Genomic DNA, 27069 nt, shown 5'->3' on the forward strand with positions numbered 1-27069 from the left:
TGATCTGCGGTCTCGCCCCTTGAGGGCCTTTCAGACTCGTGGGGCAGTTTATAATGCAGATTGCTGGCCAGTGAGCACGGAAGCCTTCCCCAGCTCTCTGGAATCAGGCCCCCACGGGCAGCCATCCTCCTCTTTCTTTGTTCTCCTCCTACTTAGCGTTGATCTCAGTTGGTAATTATATATCTCTGTCTCTATTTGATTGATGTCTGTCTCTCTTATGATAATCTCAGCTCCTGGAGGCAGAACCCATGTCTTTCTTGCTCACAGGGCCCGGCATAAGGAGGCACTCAGGAAAACCTTGTTGAATAAGTGAATGAAGGGAGGAACAAGCACGGAGGAGGAGGATTGATGTGGGTGAGAGGCCCAGGAAGAGGCTTGAGCTACAAGAATGAAGCCTTCGTTCTTTGACTTTCGGCAGGTGAAGCCAAACTCTTGCATTTGTCAAGGCCTCACCCAAACATCACCTCCATTGCATAGCTTTTTCTTACCCCTTCTCTATGGATAGATTTCTGTGACAGAACACAGCAGTTTGCATTATAGCTTTTATATGATTCTTACCTTTCTTGGGTCACAGATCCCTATGTTAATCTGATAAAAACTATAAACGCTCCTCCCCAGAAAAATGCTCACAGCATGCACAGGTGCACACAGGAAAATATGCAGTTTTATGTTCAGTTTCAAAGGGTTCACAGGCTCCCATTCCATCTATAAACCCCAAATCAAGAACCCTGCTTTAAAAAATGTGATTCCCCACAGTAGGCACACGTCCTGTTCCTCTGTGGCCCCAATATCTAGCACGGTTCTTGGCATATAGGCAGTACTTAATGTGGAATATCGGGTGGATGAATAGAAGGATGGATGGGTAGATGGGTGTGTTAAAAAGGGTCCTGATTTGCCATGACCTGTTTACAGTTGAGCTAATGCTTCCATTGAAGCCTTCAGAGGGGAGGGGTCAGCTTGAGACTGGTCGCACTCTTTACACACCTGGCCCTGGGAATGTGGTTCTGCCCACACCTGGGAGGCCCACCAACTCCACAAGACCATTTTCCAAATAAAAACTTAGAACATGGTGTCTGACACATTGTCTGGTAATGGGACAGAAGATTTGAAATTGGGCCTGTCTCAGAAAATCAGAGATGGTGTGATTCTAAAGTAACATAACTTAGTCCTGAGGCTGATTGGGTTGTTCTTGGAGCTTCTTTAAACCCCCAGAAGGGGAGGATCAGGGACTAGGCTGCACTTCCCATAGAGACTAGATCAGTCCTCTAATTCTGGGATGAGGGGCCCAGCATGGCAGGCCATCTCCAGTCTTCTCCAGGGTCACCTGTGTTGAGTAATTAATTCCTAGTGGTACCCGTGAATGCTGCTCATTTCTGCTCATTACTATTTACTCCCATGCCCCCCCCCCCCAAAAAAGGTGGTATGAATCCCTGGCTTTTAAAATGTTCAACTCTGGAAGCTTAAATATTTTTTTTTTTTGCTTCTATTTTAATCCCTATTTTTCACATTAGGCCGTTTGACAATGCTGATTTTTAGACACCAGAATAGTTCAAAGCCATGGGGGGGAAAACCTACAGTACTAGCATGTGCTTGGAAAACAGTTTTCAAGGAAATAGATTTTGCAAACACTTCCTCCCAGGAGAGCTCTCTCTTTCCACGTATCCCCACATTGAACATTATTCTCCTGTGCGATAGTGGTAGGCAAAGGTACCATTGACAGGTAATTTGTCTAGCCAACATCTAATTATGAATTAAAGCCCTTGCTGGCATGTTCTCAGGTCAGCAGCTGATGGTGGACAAAGCTCAAGTTCAGTTTATAGTGCATCTGAAACATTCTCGGACTTACAGGAATGACGGAAGGTTTCTTGGCCCTGGCTGTAGACTGGGGAATAGGATTCTGTAAACTCTATTAGCAGACAATGGAAGCACCTGATAGATGGAGCTGAAATTGCAAAACGTTCGATTAAAAGAAAAGGTGAAGGCTCCTGGGGCAGGGGGTGTGACTCAAGGCACTCACATAAGAAGATACTTATCTCACGATGAGAGAGCTGGAAGCCCGGGCACAAGCCGGTGGTACTTGGAGAATCTGTCACTGTTAGACATGCCAATGTATGTGTGTACTGCTCAGTTGTGAGCAGACCTCACAAGCAAGGCTGGCGGGTTTAATTATCACTTGTGAGAACTTAGTCAAGAAGGTGCTGGCCCGGTTGGAGTTATGGCCGCCAACACTGGCAGGTGGTTAATTACAGACCTCTCCAGTTCTGTGGAAGTGCTGGGTCCATCTGTAGATAGGAGGGTTGCTGATGATGACGCAGAGATGGCCGTGTCTCCATTATTCTCATTTGTGTTGAGATCTATTGTACTTGGGGTAATCTTTAATTATAAAAGCTATTACTATGGGATAGATTATCAATGTTACTCGCTTTGTCATGTTGCCTGGTAATAACCCTTGGTGCCCAAGACACGTGTGTTTCTGTAGTTACAGACCGAAGAAGTGAAACCTTCCTCTCTCAGACATTTTGCCATCACAATATTATAAAAAGCTATTTTGAGAGATAGTTGAGCCAGTCCATGGGATGAAAAATGGACCGAGTGTGATGACAGCTTGAGTCTTCAAAAAGACTTCATTTTAACCAGAGTGGTTCACGACGCAGTGTTCCCCAGTAGCAAGACAGAAAACCACTTCTAAACAGTTAACTGCATTCTGCTTTCCTCTTTTGGATAATGTTCTGTCCCATTACAGACCAGTCTTTACTGCAGGCCCCATTTTGCACATCCCGACGGACTGCATGAGAAGTGAGAAGGTGTGAATCTTTAGGTTTTTGATGATTTCCAACCTAAGAAATGATCACTGATGGAGAAAATAGGGCATTAGATATTGCAGGTAAAGTCTGTTTGCCCCTCTGTGAAGTCAGGTTATCTCCATCACCCTGCTGGTTTTGAAAATGCCCCGTTAATGGAAGAAATGGTTGCAGAGTTATCACCAGAAGTACTCAAAATCATTCTCTTTAAGGGTCACACTGGTGGAATTTTCAGATAACACTTGGCATTGCTAGTTTTTTTTAAGTGGGAAAGCAGCTGCTCTGGGCATAGGGAGAGGTCATCTATTGGGTTTGAGATCTCTAGTTAAGGCTATAACCCCACAAAAGTGGTTCTCGCTTAAAGATAATTACATTCCACATTGTTCATGCGAAACTCTTGAGATGGACTGATTGGCATATTTAAATCTCATCTCCCAGGCATTTGCTAATTATCATAGCCTAGTTGGAAAAAAAAACCCCTAATCAAATAGCTGTTTAGAGATGCTTTGCATTTTAAAATTTTGCTGGATTTATCATAGGAAGAAAGGAAATGTGCCTCTGATTTTCCTCTGGTTCTTTCCCTGACCTCAAGAGGGTTTAAACTTTTAATGGTTCAAATAGCCACAGCTAATCACTCAGGAAGCGTTTTTGCATTTACATTCTCTGTCTCTTTGCATTGTTTCCATCCTGACCCCCTTTCATCGCCCTCCAATGAAGCTGTCTCACTTAGTGACTTCCCAGCCGTGAGGGGGCCTGAGGGGGCCGTTGAATTCCAGCTAATGAGGCTCATCCTTTTTATTCATTTTAAGTGGTACCAGGCAGGCTTGGAGTCAGATCTGAGCGTGAACGGTTACTCACATCTTTCTCAGGTTCATAAATGGAACATCAAGTCCACAGTGAAAATAAGAGGAATTTCTTCCTCTTGCCCAGAAAAAGAGAGACAAAAAGAACAGCTTCTTGGGTCGGGTTGAGTAGAAGCCACCCTCTTTAGAAAAGGCACCCAAGACTTGGTGTTATTTTATTAACCGCAGCTGGAGAAGACCCCCCAACCCCACCAGCTGAACTAATATCATTTTATGCAATGTTTTTTTCAGCCACTGTGCTCAGAATTGGGAAAACACGATGGTTTTCTCCTTTATACAGAATACACGGCTGTCAGTGACAGAAATCTCACCAAGGCCTTTCTTTTGTGGGGGATGTCTGAAAGGGCCTGTCTTTGAGATTTATGAAAGAGCCCCAGTGAGCCACCATCACCCACAGGTATACCTCAAAAGCAAATACAAGGAAGAGGAATTCTGTGAAGGTTTCATCGAATCACCTGTCATGGGCTGTCGTCCATTTGTCTCCCTTCTGTGAAAGGGTCTGTTTTGCCAGCTCTGCAGGACCTGCCGCCTTCCTGCGGCAGGTTTACAGGCCCAGCAGGAAGCCCAGATCTGGAGGCAGCTGAGGAAAGAGAAAACCTGGTCCTGTTAGGTCCCACAGCAGCCGAGCTGGGGCAGAGTATTCAGTTATTTGGGAGTGGGATGTGTGGTTTTGAGGGAGGTGGGAGGAGAAAGCTGAAAATCAAGCCAGCTGAAGGCCTGTGGGCTCTTTGATTCTCATCATTCAAACAATTCAAGAATCGGTAAAACTTGAAGATCTGAGTTTTCTCTCTCTCCCCTAGTCTGTCCCATTAGTTCATCAAGATTAGAGCCTTTTGGTTTTCATAGTTAATGATTCTTTGGTATTCTATTTCAGGGTTTTGAAATCAAATTGCTTGATGTTTTACTCTTTCTCATGTGATTAGGTTATCCTTTATAATAGGGCTGCAGTAATCCTTTCAAGAACACAGCACTTCAGCTCAGCACTGTCAAGGAAAATGTCCTAGTGTCCCACGAAATTCAGTCCTGTAGGAGTGAGAAAACACCACCAACCCCTTATTATGGATCCAGAAGTGCCAGCGCACATCATCCATCATCACAGACCTAGAAAAATGAAAAGAGAGCCCACGTCGAGCTGTCTGATTAATGCAAACTCAAGGAGTGCTTATGGGGTGGCAGCCACTTGGCTCCACAGGAGGAATGAGCTCCAGGCCCTGACTCATTTTACACGGTGTTTGAGGCTGAGCCCATCTGTTTACTGCTTTGGATTTCTCTCTCCCAGTGAACGGGTAACCTGATCAGTGGGGTTTGCAAGCCTTTCTAGCCAAAGGAAGAAAATGTGCACTTTGGGATCTCTGCCTAGGAGGAATCAAGAGAAAAGTCAAATGTGTTTCTCAGGCTACACGTGGGAGCAGGAGGAGCTTTTTTTTCCAGATACTAATTAAGATCTCAGCTCAGTTCCCATCTTGGAGGCCTTTCTTGGCCCCCACTCCCACTGTCATCCCTACCCCCTCACCTTGCTTGATTTTTCTTCACAGTGCTTGTCACCATTTAAAATTACCCTGCTCACTTGTTCCCTTCTTGTTTTCTGTCTCCCCACACTAGGGCATATGAGCCGTGAAGGCAGGAACCTTGTCTGTCTTGTTTACTGGTATCTGTACCAGAATGTGGGGTGCGTAGTAGAGGCTCAATATATCTTTTTTTAATGGATGTCAGGTGCGAGGAGGAAAGAACAGGCAGAGGCAAAGGTTGGAATCAGACCTGGGTTTGAATCCAAACCCTCCACTTATTGGCTGTGTGCCATTGGAATAGTTACTGAACCTCTCTGAACCTCAGTTTCCTTGTCTATAAAATGGGCATAATGCCTGCTTCCCAGAGTAGGAATAGAGGATTAAATGAGATATAGTATATGATAACATCTGGCACGGGGGCTGCTACATGGAGATGCTCAGTAAACACTGGCTCCTTCTCCAAGCCTTGATCGAAACAATTTTAGTGGACAAGAAGCGGGGCGCTTTGCTGCCCATGAGTGTCCCGCGATTCTCAGGCCTCCTTCTTGAATCCAGGAGTGGAATCTCCGAGGAGGACAGTACTAATCCTCTTCTGGCTCCAAGGAGAACCACGAGAAGGTGTTGACGGTTCCACATGATTCTGCATGGAGGAGTTAAAGATGGGGCCCCAAGGATTCTGTTCCCAAAGCTGGTTCCTCAAGAGATGGAGTCACGGACTAGAAAACAAGACTGCTGCCCTCCTGGAGCCTCCCAGTGACCCCTGAAACAGGCCACCTAGGCCCCTTGCTGTCACAGAGATGCCACAAAGTCTAGAAAGTGGTTATCAAGGCTAAACTTGCAGATTTCAAGTAGCATTACCTCCCTGGGAAACCTGACAATGGAAATTACTTCTCTCCACGCTCCAGTCAAGATGTCTCTACTGCTCACTTTGGTATTTTCCTCGTTTTCACTTAAACTTGTTTTCTTTTCTTTCTTTTTAAAATTCTTAACGTTTAGGCAAAAGAACTGATTCTGCCTCTTTCGTGTTTCCAGAGGCTTCAGCCTCTGCTGGGGCAGCTTTAAAGCAGGTCATTCGTTCCTTCTAGCAGATTGAGCCTTCGGGAGCTGGGAATTCGGGCATTTCTTGTTTTCAAAGAGAAGCAGACCTCGGGAGGGGCCAGTTGGCCCAGGCACCAGGCAGCCGGTCCTCATTTTGATTCTCTGTGTGCCACGTGCTGTCTGGAGGTGCTGGGTCCATGTTTTGTTCATTCATTCATTCGACAGTGGAGCAGCCTGGTGAGATGGAAGGGACGTAGCCTTTTGAATCAGCCGCAGCCGGGCTTCAAACACTGGCTCTGCCGCTTGCCAGCTGCACAGCTCTGAGTGCTGGGAAAAGAGACACTAATCTTACCTTAGGGGCTGTCGAGTGGGAAGCAGTGTGCTGCCAGGGTTAAGTGAGAGGGCTTCTGAGTTGTGCTCTTACCTCCATTGCCTGGCTCTGTCTGCCACTATTTGTTCTGTGTCCTTGGGCAAGTCAGCAAGTCATTTAACCCTGTAGGACACGATTGCTTCGTCCTGTGAAATAAGGATGATAATGGTAACCCACCTTGCAGGATTGGTGTGGGATGAAATGGTTGTGAAGGGCATGGCCCAGTGCTCAGCACACAGTAAGTGCTCAGTAGATGTCTACTACTGGATAACAGAGGTAACACATGTTATTACTAATGTGCTATGTTGACTTCCTCTGTTTGGCCAGGCTCCATGCTAGGGGTTGGGGATGCAGAGCTGAATAAGTCACAGAGCTCAAGGGCAGGGGTGACAGACTTGAAAGAAATTATCCTGCAGAAGTGTTAAGTATTGTTATTGATGGATGGCAAGGGGCTGTAGGAGAACAGTGAATTCCAGAATGCTGGTGCCCATGCTCCAGAATATCAGGGTTCCTTATGCAGAAAAAGGGCTGTGGTGGACTGGAGAGTGCATTGGATATTTGGTGGTTGGTTCATTCAGCTTTTCATTGGCAAGTGCAAAGGCCCTGAAGTGTGCTATTAGTTTCCTATTGCTACAGTTACAAATCACACAAACTCAGTGACTTAAAACAACACAAATTTATTCTCTTACAGTTATGAAGTCAGTCCAAAATGGGTCTCACTGGGCTAAAATCAAGGTGTTGGCCAGACTGCATTCCTTTCTGGAGGCTCTAGGGGAGAATCCATTCTCTTGCGTTTTCCAGCTTCTAGAGACTGCCTGCGTTCCTTGGCTTATGGCCCCTTCCTCCGTCTTCAAAGCCAACAATGGCCAGTCGCTTTTCACATCTCTCCACTTTTGACGCTGACTCTCCTGCCTCCCTCTTTCACTTCTAAGGACCCCTGTGATTACCTTGGGCCCACCTGGATAATCCAGGCTAATCTCCCCATCTCAAATTCAGCATATTAGCAACCTTAATTCTGTTTGAAACCTGAATTCCGTTTTACCATACGTACTCACAGGTTCCCGGGGTTAGGACATGGGCACATTTGGGGGCCGTTATTCTACCTACCCCAGGTGGGAAGGGGCTGTGTGTGCTCGAGGTGTTGTCTAAATTCCCCTGTGGCTGAAGCATGGCGAGTGGGAAGGGGCGTGGGGAGAGGTCAGAGGCTGCACGGTGCCACGGGAGGCTCCCAGAGGCTCTGACACAGAGGAATGACATTTAGTGGTTTGCATTTTTAAAGGCTTGCTCTGGTGGTTGTATGGAGAAAGGATGGGGGTGAGGCGGGGCAAGAGAGGAAGTAAGGAGACCATGCTGGGGTCAGGACAGTGGTGCTGGGAGGGGTGGGGAAGGAGGAGAATTAGAGATGTGAGTCAGAGGTGTCGTCGACAGACTTGCTGGAGAGCGGATTGAGGTGTGGAGAAAGAAGAGGCTCCTGAGGACTCGGAGGTTGAGGGGGACGGTGGTGCTGTTTCCTGACGCAGGGAGATGATGAGTGGACCAGGGCGGGCAGTGACGAGTGCTGACACTCCCCGGGAGTGTTCTGTGTGCCGGGCGCTGTGCTGAATGCCTTGCATTGTGGTTAATCCTTACGGCACCCGTTTGGGATAGGTACGGTCATTGCTCCGTCCCGTGAGAGGCAGTGGAGTATTGCGGCCAAGGACACAGACTGCCTGGACACAGACTGCCTGGGTTCACGTCCTGGCTCTGGCACTCACTTGCTGAACACTTGGGCACATGCCTCAGTTTGCTCATAAGAGAATGGGAATAATGATATACTAATCTTATAAGATTAGTGTGAAGATTAAATGAGTTAATATATATGTAAAGCACTGATGACTCAGGGAAAACACTGGAGAAGCATAACAGTATCATTATTTTTAAACAGATGAGAAAATCAAGGCACAGAGAGGTTAAGTATTTGTCTGAGGCCACACAGCTGGGTAGAGCTGGGATCCAAAGCCGGGCTCTAACCACTATGCTTTACTCCTCCTCAAGGGCACCTCTCAGAGCTGTGGTGAAAACCGCGTGTGCCGATACATATAAAAGCCCTTGTCATGATGCTCAGCACCCAGCATGTGTTCCATAAACGTGTGTATGTGGAAGTGCGGTTTCTTCTTCTGTAAAATGGGGGTGATGCCTCACTCAGAGGTGACCATTAGGCTCAAATGAGGACAACAAAGCACTCTGGAAATGATGGAGCCATCCTTACAGATGAGGAAACTGAGACTCAGACTCAGGCAGGTTTTGTGCTGGATTTCTGCAAAAGGGCCTTGGTGAACAATTCCCCTTGGAATTTCACTCGCAGATGCGCTGAGGTCTTCCCTGCCCCTCCTGACACCCAGTCGGTGACAGACTAGAGGAGGGAGGAGGACCCTTCATTGTGCAGTCAGGGAACCAATCTCAATGCAGTGGCCGAGCTCAGGTTTCCTTGTGACAGTCTCCATCAGCTCCTTTCGCCCATCTGCCGACTCTGCTCCAAGGTCATGAAGGTTCTCACTGGGAATGTGTCTCGCCCATTCTTGCCATCTGTTGTGGCCTCACAGTGGGAGCTGTCCCCTTGTTGAGCCAAAGCCACTGGGCAGTAGGTGTTTCTGTCCTAGGCATCCCCCTTTCCGTGTGGTCCTCAGGACATGAGCAGCCTAGGGGAGCTTCCTGTGCGTTGTCACCATCCTGAGACATTTATTCAACATATATTTGTGGGGGGCCTGGGCACTCTGCTAGGTGCTGGGGAGCAATAGTCAGTAATGGAGCCAACAGAGACTTATGGAGCCTATGTTCTGGTGGGAGGAAATAGATACTAATTAATCAATCACGTAATTAGTGTAAAATTCCAACTAATACTCCTCCATGATAGAGGGATTTGACCTGATCCAGGAGGCCAGGCTTCTTGGGGACATGACTAAGCTGAGATCTGAAAGATGAGTGGAATTTGCCAGGCCAAAAGAAGAGGGAAGTGTGGTCTAAGGAGAAGGACTGTTGTGTGCAAAGGCCCTGTGGCAGGAGGAGGCATGGTTCTTTGAGGAACTGAGAAAGAAAGCTAGTGTGGCTGGGACAGAGATGGGGGGATAAGCTGAGCTGGAGGCATGAGTAGGTGGGACCCTACAGGGCTTGATGGGCCTTATTGAGTTTGATCTTTATACCTGATGGAAGTGTTCAAGTGCATGTTGGGGATGGGGTGGAGATATGAATAAGTTTGCCTTTTGAATAATCCCCCTGGCTACAGTGTGGAGAACAGTGTAGGAGGCCAGAGGACTCCTCTAGGCCAGTTAGGAGGCTGCTGCAGGAGTCCCTTGGAGAGATTCCAGTGGTTTGGAATAGTGTGCAGAGAAATGGATGGAGAGATACTTAGTAGATAAATTAGTAGCCTAGCAGTCATCCTATGGCTGCTTTTTATTGAGCACAGTGCTAAACACTTTACATGTTATCTTATTTACTCTCAGGGTTAATATAAGGATTAAGTATTCCTATCCTTTTACAGATGAGGAAACTGAGACTCAAGAGAGGTTAAGTCACTCACTCAGGGCCACAGCCAGTGGGTGGCAGCTTCTCAAACTTTAATGTGCATTTGGATCACCTGGGGATCTTGTTAAAATGCTGATTCTGATTCAGCAGGTCTGGGATGGGGCCTAGGATGCTGCATTTTTTTTTTTTTTTGGGTGAGGAAGATTGGCCCTGAGCTAACATCTGTTGCCAATCTTCCTCTTTCTACTTGAGGAAGATTAGTCCTGAGCTAACATCTGTGCCCATCTTATCTATTTTGTGTATGGGATGCCGCCACAGCATGGCTTGATGAGAGGTCCATAGGTCCACGCCCAGGATGCGAACCTGTGAACCCTGGGCTGCCAAAGCAGAGTATGCGAACTTAACCACTACGCTACTGGGCCGGCCCTAGGATGCTGCATTTTTAACATGCTCCCTGAGTATGCCCAGCTGCTGGTCCCTGGACTACACCTTGAGCAGCAAGGGTCTGTCTGCCTCCAGGGCCCACTCTCACCCGTGGTGCCTTAGAACAGCTACCGATGGGGTGAAGTTTCTGAGACTGCTCAGATCCGAGTCCCCTTGGGCGGGATGCGGGAGAGCCGTCTGGACCTTGGGTAGCTAGTGAGTCATATCACAGTTTCATTTCCTACAGTTGCCTTTCAGCAGCTCAAGCAAACCCCAAAGTGAGAGGGTTGGAGGTAGCCTGTCCTCTTTCCACGTCCTCCACCCCCCAGCACAACCAAATCCTTCCTGAGTTCAGCTTCTGAACTACAGACCAGCGGTTATGTGTGTTCACAGATGTCTCCTCAGCAGTCACCAATCAGATCGTTTTGTGGGGCACCGATAGATGGGGGTGGATTGAGAAATCCAACGTGGATGGCTTTTAGGTACCAAGCTGCCAACCGTCTCCCTGGACTGTGCTAAACGTGAATAAAAAAATCAACCCGATGTTTTAATCTCTATCTGTGTGGTCATTAGATCCCGGGATCATTAGAGACCAAATCCTTTCCCGCTCAGCCCCTGCAGATGGGGCCAGGTGTCGCTGCTGCCAATAAGGCTGCGAGTCACGGTGTGAGCTTGTCTTTAATGACTGGGAAAATCCATTTCCCTCCTTGGCAGCTTTGAGATGTCGCAACTGTGTTTCTGGGTCACTGCCAGACCTGATCCTGTCTGTGTGCCTGTTTTATTTAAAAAAGGGGAGAATATCTCACTGTTTCAGCGCTCACTTCTTCTTCCCCAATTGCCCCCAAAGAACTTTCCAATGCAAACTTTCTATTAGTTTTCCACTCATGAGGCAGTCTGCCAGTGTTTCCATTTCCTCCTCTCCTCAAATGCTTCCTTTCTCTCTTGGTTCCATTGCCATGGGGCTCCTCAGCCAGGGTGGGCATCTGTGCCTGGGTGGCACGGTGGATTCTAGTTGCTTTTCTGCGGAAGAGAATTCTAGAGCTCTGACAGAGGTAGAGAGAACACCTTATTCAAAATAATGTCTGCCTGAAACTAGTAAATATTTTTCGTTTTAAGATTTCATGTCATTGTAATTTGTTCAGGTGGACGAGAACAGCTTTTGTGAGAGAGAAAACTGAGGTGTCGTCTTAGGACGCAGCTCCGATTGCTCTGCCTGTGTCTCCATCACAGGAGCTGTTTGCTGCCTCTGCGGGACTCGGTGAAGGGAAGGCTTTGTGGTCTGTTGTTAGGTGTTCTTTGAATCACAGGCTGCTGGAAGGAAGGGGCTTCCAGAGACCATCTAGAGCTGCCTTCTGTCTCTACCATGGACACACATGCACACACACACAAATGTTGACTGCCTATTGTGTGTTTCTAGAACCCAGTGGGGGCAGAGGTCTAATTTCTCTTGGTATTTGGTTCTCACGTCTCTAGGTTCTTACAGCCACGTTCTTGAGTCTGTCCCAGATTTCTCCTGCCGCAGTTCAGGCTGTCCCGGCCCTAGTCAGCTGCTTCACTGTCCTGGCCCATGTTTTTGGAGACATGACCGTCCCTGTGCTATTAACTTCTGTGTCCTAGCCATGGCAAGTCACTTCCCCTGTCTGGGCCTCACATGTTCTTGTAAAATGTGGCTTTGGGACTAGATGATGTCTCTGGCACTCAGATTCTGTTTGAGATTCTGGCTCTGTGCTTCTGTTTATGTTGTTTCTCTTGCTGGTTGGGCTTCTCTCTGACTCCCAGCTGTCAAGATCTTCCTCTCTCCCGTCAAAACCTGGCTCCATCCCATCCACCTCATGGCCAACCATCCAAACACTCCCTTTTGACTTAGGAGTTGCACAATATCATTTCTTCCTTATGTTTTTCATCTTAACAACCTTTAATTTTCACATTACAAACATTTCTAGAGATTCTTCATAGAAAATTTAGAAAATGTGGGTCAATAAGAAGAAAAAAATAGTAGTCACTAAACTTCTCACTATCAGACATAACCACTGTCAGCATTTTGGTGTATTTCCTTCCAGTCTTTTTTTTTTCTTTAAAACACTCATACATAGACTAGTCAGTTTCATACTGTATAATTCAGTATCCTGCTTTTTCATTTAATATTATATATAATGAGCATTTTTGTATATCCATACACATTTGGAAGCACAGTTTTTAATATCTGTTTAATACTTTACATCTCATACTTGCGTGATTATTTCTAAATGGGACCAATACTTGTCCTGTCAAGCCCCCTGAACTACACAAATCCCATGAGATGAAGTGTGCAAGGAGCTGCACAAATGTAAGCGATGATTACATTTGTTAGTTTTATCTCCCCAAGTGAACTACTTTACTGTATTGTCACAAAATTGTTATGCATTTTCCTATTCACCAAGCTTTGCACGGTGGTGGCAAAACAAGCTGTCTGGGTTTAATCTTTAAAAGGGAGTGGACATATCAATAACTTCTAATTTTTTTCCTAGCAATTTCTTAGAGGCTCTGGCCTAAGGAAATTACTTGAAATATAGAAAAAGGAGTGTGCACAAAGATGTTCATTATGGCATTATTTATAATAGGCCCAGAGTAGAAATCACTGAAATGTCCAGTTATATGGGAGGAAGGTTAAGTAAATGATGCTGAACCTACTTGCTGGGCTATTATATAGCTATTAAAAATGATGTTTACAAAGTCTTTGTAATAAAGTGGAAAATGTTTTTGTCATCGTGACTGGAAAAAGCAAAGATGAATGGAAAAAGAGTGGAAAGAAAGACACCAAAATGGGAATGGTGGTTATAATATTTGAATGATGGGTGATTGTTTTCTTTCTCTCTGCTTTTCTCCAATGAGTATGTATACCTTAGACACATTAAAAGAGAGCGAGAGAGGGGCAGGCCCAGTGGCTTAGCCGTTAAGTGCGTGTGCTCCGCTACTGGTGGCCCTGGGTTCGGATCCCAGGTGCGCACCGATGCACCGTTTCTCCACCCATGCTGAGGCCACGTCCCACATACAGCAACTAGAAGGATGTGCAACTATGACATACAACTATCTACTGGGGCTTTGGGAAAAAAAGGAGGATGATTGGCAATAGATGTTAGCTCAGAGCCGGTCTTCCTCAGCAAAAAAAAAAAAAAGAGGAGGATTAGCACAGATGTTAGCTCAGGGCTGATCTTCCTCACAAAAAAAAAAAAAGAGAGAGAGAGAGAGATAGGGATATCAACCTTATTTTTGAAACTATCAGAAAGGATGTATGCAGAAGAAGGAAGTAGGGGACACAGAACTGAGCTCAAGTGAGGGGAGTGACCCGGATGTGGGAGAAAGGGGCCTGGGGGGCTGAAGCCTGGGTTGAGCTGGGACTTCTGGAAAATGCTCAAAACCGCAAAAGGGCCCTTTTTGTTTATTTTTGGAGCAGGAAGAATGGAGTAAGGATGGGTACCTCATTTCACCATGGTAAGATACATATTCACAGAAACTGTACTTCCAATTTTGAGTTTTGGTCTTTTCCCGGGCAGGCGATACGCTGTACATACTCTCTCGTGACGCTGGGCAGCAACAGTGAACTGCAGCTCCCAGTCAGCCAGGCGATCACAAGGGTAAACAACTGATACACTTACAACCGTTCTGTACCCGCACGACCATTCTGGTGTTCACTTTCAGTACAGTAGTCAAGAAATTACATGAGATATTCAACACTTTGTTTTTAAAACAGGCTTGGTGTTAGATGATTTTGCCCAACTGTAGGCTCATGAGAGTGTTCTGAGCATGGTTAAGATAGGCCAGGCTAAGCTGTGATGTTTGGGAGCTTAGGAGTATTAAATGCATTTTCAACTTATGATATTTTCAACTTACGACGGGTTTATCAGGATGTAGCCCCATCATAAGTAGAGGAAGATCTGTAATTATAAAAGGAGAAGCCAAAATTGCTGGTTCCTCATTTGCTCTGTCTTCTGACCAGAATGGGTGGGAGAGGCTTGGTGAGGGGACCAAGCGAGGATGGAGGGTAAGAGGAGCTGCAAGGAGACTGGCAGTGGGCACATGCTGTCATAAGGTATAAAAGTAGAGGAAAACAGAACTCGGTGATGGAGGTGAAAATGACACCAACCTCTGGCAAAGGTCCCTGATGGGTTTTTAAAAAAAATAATCTCAGGCTTGTAGGAAAGTTGCAAAAGTCTAACCAAGATTTCACATTTATCCTTCACTCAGATTCTTCACATGTTAACATTTTACCGTTGGCTTTTTTTTCTTTCTCTGTTGTACACACCTACACACACACACTCCACACACTACGTGCACCCCCCCACACACACACTACACACATTATTGTTTTGAACCATTTGAGAGTAAGTTGCAAACATAATGCCCCTTACCTCTAAATACTTCATTGTGTATTTCTAAAAAGTTAGTGTCAGTTTTCTACATAACCATAGTAAAACCAGAAAATTAACGTTGACGTGATACGATCAGCTGATCCCTATTCAAATTTCGTCAATTGTCTTGACATTTGTCCTTTATAGCAATAATAATAATAATAATTGCTACTGTTCTTTCTGCTCGGAGATCACATTTCAAGATTACGTATTACGTTTATTTCATGTCTTTAAGTCTCCTTCAGTCTGGAGCAGTTCATCAGTCTTTCCTTTTCTTTCATGACCTGGATGTTTTTGAAGAATAAAAGCCAGTTATATTGTAGGTTGTCCCTCAGTTTGGGTTTGTCTGATCTTTCCTCATGATTCGGTTCAGATTTGCATTTTTGTCAGGAATACTGCTGAAATGATGGTGTGTCCTCAGTGTGTCATATCAAATGGCATACGATACCTATTTGTCCCCACTAATAGTTTTTTTTTAACATAAGTAAATAACAGCTTTAGCGAGAAATAATTCGCATACCATAAAATTCACCTTTTTAAAGTGTAAAATTCAGTGGTTTTTAGTATATTCAGAGAGTCGTACAATCATCATCACAAACACTTTTAGAACATTTTCGTCACCCCATAAAGGCCCCATACCCATTAGCAGTCATTCCTCATGACCCCTTTCCCCATCCGCTAGTGACCACTAAGCTATTTCTGTCTACATGGATTTGCCTATTCTGGACATTTCACATAAATGGAATCATGTACTCTGTGGCCTTTTGTGTTTGGCTTTCACTTAGCACAATGTTTTCAAAGTTCATCCGTGTTGTAGCATGTGTTAGTACTTCATTGATTTTTATGGCTGAATAACATTCCTTTGTATGGATATACCACATTTTGTTGATTCATTCATCAGTCAATGGACATTTGGGTTGTTTCTCCTTTTTGGCTATTACAAATAGTGCTGCTATGCACATTCCTGTACAAGTTTTTGTGTGGACATATGTATTTAATTTTCTAGGGTATGTGTCAGGGGTCCCCAAGATCACCCCTAGGTTCAGTGATTCACTAGGAGGTCTCACAGGACACAGCACTTAGTCCTACTCCCAGTGATTTACTACAGTGAAAAGACAAAAAGCAAAATCAGCAAAGGGAAAGAGTGCATGCGGAGAAGCCAGAGGAAACCAGGAGCAAACTTCAAGAGTCCTCTCCCGGGGGAGTCACACAGGACACGCTGGATTCCTCCAGCACTGAACTGTGACAACACGGTGAGGTGGTGTCTACAGGGAAGCCCATTAGAGACTCAGTGCCCCAGGTTTTTATTGGGAGTTGGCATGTAGGCACCCTGTCTAGCATGTACCAAAATTCCAGACTCCCAGAAGGAAAGCAGGTGTTCAGCATAAGCCATATTGTTTGTACAAACGGTCTAGATACAGTTAACCACTCTAACCAGTTAGAGAATGGTGAGAACTCACTAAATCCACATTCCCAGACGCCAGCTAAGGGCCAGCCTTGCTATCAGGACTTTCTAAGGACAGATGTCTCAGGTCTGCTACGTTAAGTCTTTTCGGCACAGTTCTACACCGAGGAGCGGAGCTGCTGGGTCACATGGTAACTCTATATTTAACTTTTTATGCCAAACGTTTTTCCAAAGTGACTGCACCATTTTCATTCCCACCAGCAATTTGTGAGAATTCCAATTTCTCCATATTCTGGCCAACACCTATTGTTTGTCTCTCTGATTGTAGCCATCTTAGTGGGACTGATAGGTTTTTAAGTTAGTGATTTGCAAGTATTTAGAACAAAAAGTGATGATCCGTAGGAGCCAAAATGGGTTCTCTAAGAACAAATCATCAGTCTAACCCCTGATTTTCCTTTAAGGAAAAAAAAAGCAATCTGTTTTTTCTGTACTAGCTGTACTGGGGCAGAGTGTTTCTGTATTTCAGCTCTGTCCTTCACAGCATCCTCATGTACAAAAATGGAGATACAGGGGTTGTGCTGACTGTTTGACGGGTTCCTCACCTGCTGACAGATGACACTCAAAGAGCAGCACTGGATACAGGAGAGAGGCGCCTGCTGCTCTTTCCCCAACTCTGTCTTCAGCCCAGCCTTAAATATTTCTGTCCAAAACTTGGAGGGAGACACAGATGGCAGTCCCATTAAGTTTGCAGATTACTCAAAGCATGCAGACACACACACATTGAATGATAAGATCTGGCTCCAGAAAGATCCTGACAGCACAGAATGGTAGGCAGAATTCAACGAGATGAAATTGTTAGGGACAAACGGCAAGTGACACACGCAGGATCTGGTCCAGATGTAACCAGGGGGAGTTTGCACTCCGATTCCTGCTCGTTACCAAAAGTATAGCCAGCCGTAACAAATGGGTGACAAAGTCTTGGGGCACTCTGGGAAACTGTTGTGATGTGTGGGTCTGCAGTTTCGGAGGATGCAAAGCTCTGCCATAGGAGAACTGTTGGAGGAGCCGGCTCTGCAGCTGGCCAACAGGCAGCCTAGGGTGACTTGAGAGTTGGCTTCCCCTGGCTGAAGGTCTGTGGTGTAGAAGCAGTATGAGCTGTCTTCCCCATGGCCTGTAGGGGAAAACAGATTTGGATTGGTTAAGGAAGAACTTTGTGAAACTCCATAATCAAATGGGCTGCCTGGTAAGGTGGAGAGCACCCCGTCATGGGGGGTGTTCAAAGAGAGGTGACTTAATCCTTTTAAGGAACTTGCATGGAGCAGAAAGTGGCCTGGGTGATCTTTGACGTCTTAGAACTGCCTAAGCATGAAGCCAGGGACTGTCCATCTCTAAAGCCAAGTCCAGGAGTCACCCAAGGCACATATCACCAGTTCCAGAGTGAGATTAGCCTTTCTGTGGATCATCCCCTTGTTGTGCCCCTCACACTCCTACCTGTCCATCAGGACACTTGGGTGCCCATGAACCATCCTTTGATATGCATGCTTGCCCTCTTTTGAGCACTTCTGTTGCTCAGAAGCCCCTCCCCTCTGACCCATTACCTGTCTTACCTGTGACATGTGTGGTCCATATCGAGTCTCCCAGCCATGTGTTAAGCTCCAGAGCCAATTTCCTTGTTTGTTCTTATATTCATTCAACAAATATTTAGTGAGCACCTGTTACTTGCCTGTCCCTGCATTGCCGGGCGTGCAGTAGTGAATAGGGGGTGGGGGCACTGACCAAATGATCGCAAGTATAGGAGCTTGACTGCAAGCTGCTCTGGGGCCTGGCATCAGGAATGTGGGGTGGGAGTGGGGGCCTGATTTAGGCTTGGCTAGTCTCCCCATAAAAATGCCCTTTCAGCTGGGATCTGAAGGAAGATAAGCGGTTGGCAGGGGAATAGAGGGTGGGGGCCGGGAGAGCGTTCCTACCAGGGCTGCAGCCCTACTGCGCTGAGCACAGCACGGGACCCCTGGCAGCCCCTTGCGTAGGGTGCGTCAGGAAGAGAAATAAGGATCGCCCGGCTGGGGGTCTTTCCCGCCCCCTGCTCACCCAGCGCCTGGGCTGAGCCCCTCGTGACCCGAGGTGGGAGAGGCACGAGTGTTTGGGGTCTGTGTGTACTTGTGTGTGTGTGTGATTGAAGCTGGCTCTGACTGCCTTCTGAATCCAGTCCCATGTGACATAGGGATTATTTGTGCCTTCATTCTCCTCCGGGGATGTGGATGACTGTGAGAACGGGCCGCATTCCAAACATCTCCACGTCCCCACAGTGACAGCTCCTTTGAGAACATGTAGATATCTATGATTCTCTTAATTACTCTGCACACCCACTTCTCTCTCTCTCTCTTAAGCAGGACGAGTTTTGAGGGTGGGGTGCAGTACCCTCCTCCAGACCCCTGCTCCTTTCCTGCTGTCATTTATGTTTTAAATGGAGCAGCCTCCTGCTGCTCTCCCACCTGCCACTTCACCTCCCTCCTCTCGAACTGACTTGGTCAAGGGAGCCCCCCAGATAAGAGACTGAGGGAGGAGGCCAGTCTCCCTTAAGCGCTCATACCCGGCAATTAGTTTCCGTTATTGCCAATTTAAGATAAGTAGAAAATAACAGAGGAACAGAACCAGGCCCCAAAGCCTGTGCCAAGTGCTTGGCGTGCGTTACCATGACATTTGCATGTGTGTCACATGGGAAGCCAGTACTGGGCCAAGCATGGAGGTGGGTCTGCTGGCCTGGGAGTTGAAAGAGCTGGATTCCAGCCCTGCTGGCTGTGCCGCCTTAACTACTTCCCATCTCTGAGCCTCAGTTTCATCGTCTGTGAAGTGGAGAGGCCGTAGTAGATTATTCTGCCATTTCACAGAGAGCCTGGGCCATAAGCCTGTCAGGTCTGCCCTCCTGGCCTGTGCACTTGGCCACAGCAGCAAGCGCGGCGGTGGTCACTGTCCAGATGTGCCTAGAAGAGGTGGTTTCTGAGCACCAGGAGTCCCAGAGCATGGAGAACGCAGGTGGAGATGTCCAGCAAGAGGGAGCTGAGGCAGGAAGGAGGCCGGAAGATAGAAGGAGAAAAGCCAAAGGATGCCAGACAGTGTCTAGAAGTGAGGTGAGCAATAGAAATAAACACATATAATAAATCAGTGGTTCTCAAATGTGGCCCGTGGACCAGGAGCATCACGTGGGAACTTGTTAGAAAAGCAAATTCTCCGGCTGACCCCAGACCTGCTGAATCAGAAACCCAGGAATGGGGCCCGACAGTCTGTTTTAACAAGCCTCTAAGTGATCCTGATGCAGCTAACGTTTGAGAACTAGTAGGATGGGTGGAAGGAGGGGGGTGGATGAGTCTTGGAGAACCAGACGGGTGTTTCAAAGGCTGAGGAGAGAAGAGAACTAGTGTTTGTTGATCACTTGCGGTATCAGGTTGGCAGCTGGGCATTTCCAGCTACTTTCTTTCATTTCAACCTTTCAGGATTGTGGCAAAGCAGGCCTTGTTTATTCCCATTTCAAAGATGAGGCAACTGAGGCTCAGAGATGTTTAGTCACTTAAAGTCAAAGAGATGGAGGCAGAGGTAGGATTAGAACCCAGGCCTCTCTGGCCCCGAAGCCTGAGTTCTTTCCACCACACCAGGCTGCCTCCCCAGCCACCTGTCCCTCAGCTGTGCCTCCACTGCCTGCCCCTGGCTCCCTCCTCTTTCCTCCGCTGTCCTCCTTCTGCAGCCTGCCATGCGAAGGCAAAAAAGGAGCATCATAGAGGCAAAAGGGAGACCCTGGGGGACTAGGGAGCAGGGCTGGAGGTGGATTGTCACCCTGCATTCCTCCAGCCTCCAGTGCCAAGTGCAGCTAGCGGGTCACGGTGCTTTCGTGATGCTCCCGGGGAGCTGACATCATTGCCTTAGTGTAGTAAGAACTTGTGCACGCACTGCGTTACTCATTGCTGCCTACGTGTGCCAAGCCCTGTGCTGGGTGCTGTGGGGGAAACTGAGGCTAGGCAAGCATAGTTTCTGGCTTCAAGGAGCTTATGGTCCAGAGCTAGGGAAACAAAAAATAACAGTGACCAGCCAGGGTGCTAGGGAGCCTGGGATGGCCAGAGTAGGTCAAACCAATGTTGGGGGAGTTCAGAGACTCATGCAGTGACTTTCGGGGACAGCACCAAGGCTTTGGGGAGAGACCTAAGGCTGCAGAGCCAGAGGGCATGGGTTCTGTTCCCAGCGCTCTCACTGACTCGGGTAACCTTGGGTGAGTTACCTCATATCTGACCATCTCCTTGTCTACAAGGTGGAGTCAACAGTCCCTAACTCAGGGGGTTATCCTATTGGATTATGACAGGCGTCACTCAATGAGTTGTTCCCTTCTCTTCAGAGGATCCCTTTGGGCCAGAGCACAACAGAGAAGGCTTCATGGAAGAGGTGGCTTTTCGTTTTGGCACTGAAGGATGGTTAGAATGTATTTAGTGCTTTTCGTGTCTTCTCTAAGGAATCTATGGTTAAACTCTAGACACGTGGGGTTGTCTGAGGAGAATGGCCTTCCGGGCAGCTGTAACTATGAGTAAAATTATGGTGAGAGGAGGTTGTCTTCCTCAATTTGGAAGGTAATTTTTTAAATGTGGTAAGCCTATTGCAGAGGGCAATGCCAATGGCCAGTCCGCATGTCTGGAACGGCCACGCTCAGGTCCTGTTTCCTGCTTTATCTGCAGATGATGCAGTTCGCCTGGCAGAGCTACCGGCGTTATGCAATGGGGAAAAATGAGCTCCGGCCCCTCACGAAAGACGGCTACGAGGGCAACATGTTTGGTGAGTGACGACGGGGAGACCCACCACCTCCTGGTGGCCGAGCGGCATTTCTTCTGTGTCCCTATTTTCCAGACCCGGGGGCTCCCAAGTCTGAGTTCCTTCTGGGCTGTCCAGGCTTCTTAGCCTTCTAGATTTGGGGGGAACCCAGACGCTTCTCTCTCTCCTTACACACTTCTTCGTATGCTCCCATCATTTATTTTTTACAGCAAATAAGCTTGGAAATGTGTGAGGATGGTGAGGGATGGAGATAGGTTTCCCACAGAGAAGGTTGGCGTTCTGAAGGACGCAGAGGACCGGGTGTAAATGCAGTCCTCCAAGTGCAGCTGTAAAATGATCTTGGGTGTTTTCACAGAGAAACCCAACACTTTTCCGATGAGGGGGGCCCGTGCACCGCCCTAAAGTCTTGGAGGTGTGTCTCTTGCATGCTGACTTGGTGGACAAACAGAATGGTCGCATGTTAGGAGCAGCACAGGTGCTGCCTCGTGTCAGCGGCCTGTGTTTGATCTGCAGCCTCACTTGCTGACGTCTCTGCCCTTCCTAGCCTGAGATTCTCCTAACCCAGAGCCTTGAAAGCCTCTCTCATCTGGAGAGACCATGAGGTGCCCTACTGTGGGCATGGCCTTGGATTTCGAATTGAACACTCATCCCAGTTGCCAGCCCCCGCTCTGCAGGCTTTTCCTGTGCAAAGATGCTGGCAGCAGCCTGGCTCCTTTCCTTCTGAGAGACGCGCTGTCTGGGGCTGGAGATGGAAATTCATCACCTGTATTCCTCACCCCTTAGAGACACAGGCTCCTGAAGTTAACAGCCAAAGAGCAAGTCAGATGAAAATTCCCAGGAAAATCTCAAAAGCACATTTACAAGGGATGGCCCGCCAAGTGTATGGCCCTGTCCGGGGTATTTGTGTTATGGGAAAAGGGACAGAGGACCTACTTTTCTCCCTCTAACAAGTCAGCATCGCAACCTTCCTGGCTTTTTGGACAATTCACTCCCCTTGAGAGGGTTGTGTGTGTGAATTTAGGTAGCTTTTTTTTTTCCTGATTATCATGAGAATGTAGGGAAAAAAGAGAAAGTATCAAAAAGTATAAAGCAGGTGAAAAATAACTCGTTCTGCCACGTGGATGCAGCCTCTGTTGACATCTTGGCTCATTTCCTTCCAGTCTTTTCTTCTGTGTGCTTTTTTCCCTCTGCATACAATTTTATGTCCTTTCTCTCTTTTTTTGACTTAATGTTATATCATAAATGTTTCCCTCTTTTGAACTTTTGCATAAAGAATGTTTTACATGGCTGCAATTATTGCATATGGATGTGCCATAATTCATTCAACCATCCCGCTAATGTTGGACGCAGGTCGCTTCCAATTTTTTGTTATTAAAAATAATGCAGCAGTTATCATCTTTGTGCATAAAATATAGTCTTAGGATAGACTCCTAGAGAGGACGCCTGAGTCAGGAGGGAGGAAAGCAGGTTTAAGTTTCTTTAACCTCAAATCTGAAATGTGTGGATTCCAGTTTCAGAGCCTGGCTGCCTTACCTGCCTGGAACACAGACCTTCCCAACACCCCACGTCCACCCTGGGAAGGATGGCTGCTCTAGATCTTGACAGAGTCTTTGGAGCTTTGGCTACTAGTGTAAATCAGAGATGTGATCCAGGAAGCTCCCCCTCGCCTTCTCTCTAAACACTTGCAAATGTTCAGGGAATTGGTGGAGGCTGGGGGAGGCTGCACACTGAAACTGTACGGCATGGGTGTAGCTATTGCTCAGACCATCCACCGGGCTAGAGGGAGCACGTTGGGGAACACTGCTGGGAGGAATAGGGCTAAACCAATCCCATTTTGTAAAAGTCCTCAGGGCCTGTGATTTAAATCTCATCCCTTCAGCCCCGTTCCAATCACTGAGCCTGATGGAGAGTAGGCAGCCTGGAATGGTGGAAAGAAACCTGGACCTGGAGTCAGAAGACATGGGCACAAGTCCTCACTCTGCCCTGAACCATCTGTGTGGCCGAGTCCAAGCCACTTGACCTCTCTGGGCCCCTGTTCGTTCATCATTCACACTGGGGCTGCTATGAGAACCTATATGAATATGCAAAGGGCCAAGGATATATGAATGTTTTATGCTTTCTGTTGTAATAAATGTGGTTGGGGGTTGCTCAGGTGAGCCCTTGGGGGGTTCTGAGGTCCCCTGGGCTGTCTGTCTCCCAAGAGCAGCCTTGGCAGGCCCTGGGTTCCCTGTCATCCAGTGCCTGCAGCAGTCCTGGCAGTGAGGCAGAGCCTTCTTTCTTCAGCCGGCGGATGAGCCACAGTGGGCGGCTGGCTCCTGGGAAAGGAGGTTGTGTAGGGTCCAAGGCACTGGGCAGGGAGAGCTGGTGTTGATTGACTTACTCTTTCACTCAATAAATGCTTGCTTTGTGCCATGCCCGGTGCTGGCTGCTAGGAATACAGGGGTAAATGGCACAGCGAAGAGCCCCCAAATCTGCCGACACACACACTGGCACACCTTCCCCGGGGCCTCTCTGGGGTCTTTCTGGGTGCTCAGAGAGAGGGATGAGTAGAAGGTGATCACAAGTGATGACGTGGTCAGTCCTTTACTGGCTTGAGGTTCTGTGCCTCTGGAGCCCGCTGGACCTGGGTTCAAATTCAGACTTCACTGCTTCCTGGTTTTGTGACCTTGGGCAAGTCATTTCTCTCTGATCCTGAGTCTTTTTGTGAAGTTGAGCTAATGAAAACATCAACCCCCAACCCAGGGCCTGCCCGACGCATAGAACCTGCTTGGTAGGTGGTAGCTATGGTTATTGTTACCGCAAATGGGTCTTACGATACAGAGGCTTATGGGAAGGCATCTGGAGGAGGAGGGCTTAGGGGCATTCTAGGGACCTGGAGGAGGTTCCAGTTTGGGGTGAACCCATGAGGGGTGTGGAAGCCAGATGATTCCTGAACATAGAAGATGAACTGGCCTGAATTAAGCTGCTTGTTACACTACCACGTCTTTCTCTGGACTCAAGTTGGGTGCTGAGTGCCATCCTTCCTGATTCTGGCTGCCTCCATCATCAGTGACCTCACTGTGAGCTGGGCCCTGCAGGGAGTGGTCAGGTGGCAGCAGTGCCCACGCTGGCCCGCCTGGCTGAGTCGACGTATGGGGACCCTGAGCTGCCCCCTGCATCTTGGTGCATGTCAGTTTGGACATGGCTCTTACAGCCTCCTCCCCAGCCTGTGGGGCCAGGCAGGCTGCAAATGGGGAAGGGTAACCAGTTCGTGCTGGTGCCTGGCTTGCAGGGTTTACAGGAGCTAGAGCGAGGACATTGGATGCCGAGCCTGGGCTCCCTGGAGGGCATTCCACCAAATTGAATTCCCCTCCCAACCACCCGCGCACTCCTCTGAGTCTGTTCTCATTCTGAGAGCACGACCTCTGGGTGAGGTGTCTCTGAAGCCAGTTTTTCTGTCCTAAGCAATTCGGTGCCAAAGTGGCTTCTTTTTACCAACATCCGGCTCAGCAGGCCCTGTCAGAAGATGCTCCTAAGACCCAGCGGCTGCAAGCAAAGAGGATGCAGCCTGCCTCTCGCTTTGTGGCCCAGGCCTAGGCAGATATCTGCATCTTTCCCCTTCCTCTGAGAGGTCGCCAGACGGGACAGGGTGTCCAGCTGGGTGGTGGAAAGAGCATGGCTTTTGGATCCAAGCGTGCCTGAGTGGCACCTCTGCATTGTCACTTGGCAGCCGTGTGGCCTCAGACTGCAGAGTGGGGCAGAGGCCCCTGCCTCCTGGGCTGATGGTGATGATTAGAGATGGTAGTGCTCCTATCACTATTAAGTCACAGAGGCGAGTCTGCCGTTTGAACGCACTCGAGGAGGGGAGGGTAGAGGAACCAGCCATAATGCGGCAGCCGGCGATGCCATAAAGCACAGTGGCTCAGTACACAGAGGCCCACCTTCCTTACCTATAAGAAGGGGCTGCCGCTAGGACTTGGGGGATATTAAACAAGCTGGCTAAGAGCATGGACTCTCAGGCCAGACGGCTTGGATTTGCATGCTGCTGTGCCACTTACTAGCTGTGTGAACTCGGGCAAGTTTCTTAACCTTTCTGGGCCTCAGTTTCCCAGCTATCAATTAGGGATAACAATAGTACCTGCTCACAGGATTGTTTTAAGAACTAAAATCAGTTAATGCATGAGAAGTGCTCACATTCATGCCTGGCACCTAGAAGATTCTTCAAGTTCAGCTGCTGTGGAGGTGATGTAAGGCCCTTAGGACAGTCTGTGCTTCTTCCATCTGGACTGGATGCATGTGAGGGCTCCAGAGCTTTCCCAGCCCTGGTCCCGCCTGCCCTGTTCCCCACCCTCTAGTGCCTGTGGCAGAGATCGTGGGTGGGCAGCCCACTGGTAGGCAATGTACCCCCTTCATTTAAGCAGCTTTCAATAGAAGTTTTAACAGGGAAGAGGCAGGGGAAGGTTAGGGTTCAAGGCCGTGGAATAAATTGGCCTCTTGCCAGCACAAGGGTTACCAAGCAAGTAGTTGGTGACCCCTTACACTTGGTGCCTGCTGCCAGCCTTGAAGCACTTAATGAGCATTAATCCTCCCAAGAAGTCAGAGCGCTCCGTGAGAACTCATCCTCCCTTGGCAGCGGGGGAAGTCAGCATGGGGCACCGAGTCTTGGAAGGGCGCCACCAGAGAGGCCCTTTGAAGGCAAATCCAACTCCCTTATCTTAGAGTTGAGGAAACCAAGCTCAGAGAGGGGAAGGGATTTGCCTGAGGTGACACAGAACATTAGTTGTAGGACTGGGAGTCCCAGCCCAGTGTTCTTTGCACCACCCACTCTAAGATTAGCCAAATTGTCCAAGGCCAGATTGTCACAGTGCAGGCCTATGGTCATGGCCAGGTACCCCCAGGAGCTAGAAATTTTCGGAGCTTTAGCAAGGGCAAACGATCAGGAGCTGTATGATTTGGGGGCCGAGAGCCCACCCGATCCTTGTACATGCATCATACCAGGCACTGTAGCTGTGTTCTCGGGAGTCTTCCTCGCGGTCCCCGTAAGGTGTAAATTACCCATCTCATCTCCCTTTCACAGATGAGGAAACTGAGACTTGGCGAGTGTCAGGACTTGCTTAGTCACACAGTTATCAAGCAGAGACTTGGACTCCAAAACCCAATCCATAAACCACCACGCTGCCCTGACCGCATAATGGTGGCTGTAGAGAAGGGAGCCGGGCAGAGGGATGGTCTCAGGGTTGGTGGTGTTGCATCACGGAAGCTGTGCACTCCGTGGCCAGGGTCTGCAGCCACTCATCTTTAGGCATCTTTATTTATTGGACTTCAGCTGAGTATTCCGGGCTTGGGAAAAAGATTCTGATTTCCCTCTTTCACACCATAGGAAAATATTTTATCCTTGCCCAATAACCTAAAAACACCTAATTGCAAAACATGCCGCCTGGCCGTCAGCACAATGAGCTGAGCGAAGCATGGATTTGAGAATCAGACCAGCCTGAGTTTGAACCCCAGCTCTGGGTGAGTTTCTTAACCTCTCTGCACTTCAGTTTCTCCGTCTGTACAGTGAGGACAATACTTACTTCACCTCACAGTTGTGAGGATTAGATGAAGTTGACGTGTATAAAACTCCTGGTATGGTTCCTGCCCATATTTAAGTAGACTCGCCGATATGCATTATTGACTGTAAGCTGCTGCTGTTATTATTTGTTATAAAATAATTTGAGAATAATTCTATTCCAAGGAAACTAACAGCGTCTGGCACATTGTAGGCTCTCGATAAATACTGTGGAATGAATGAATTACCTCCTGCAGTCCCTGCCTGCCCTGTTTTCCCTTTTGCCCTTCATCCTGGGTTTGGCTGGGGAAGGGCTGGGTCCTGCTGTGCTCTGTTCCTCTCATCCTCTTCAGCTGCCTTGACCTCCTCCTCTGTCACAAAGTGCATTAAGAATCAGCAAACTGACCCTGTAGGAGCAGCGGTCCTGCTTAGT

The 27069-nt window shown here is 47.9% G+C and overlaps 1 protein-coding gene across 1 annotated transcript in view; it reads left to right on the forward strand.

Annotated features, from left to right (window-relative positions):
* Positions 1-27069, forward strand: part of MAN1C1 (mannosidase alpha class 1C member 1) — a 137539-nt gene that overhangs the window by 31842 nt on the left and 78628 nt on the right. Inside the window, exon 2 of the mRNA XM_058553273.1 lies at positions 21013-21109. Within this exon, the coding sequence (XP_058409256.1) occupies positions 21013-21109 (97 nt within the window). The remainder of the gene's footprint in view (positions 1-21012; positions 21110-27069) is intronic.

The sequence above is a fragment of the Diceros bicornis genome, chromosome 13 (assembly GCF_020826845.1).
Source record: "Diceros bicornis minor isolate mBicDic1 chromosome 13, mDicBic1.mat.cur, whole genome shotgun sequence".
In the NCBI taxonomy this organism is placed as follows: domain Eukaryota; kingdom Metazoa; phylum Chordata; class Mammalia; order Perissodactyla; family Rhinocerotidae; genus Diceros; species Diceros bicornis.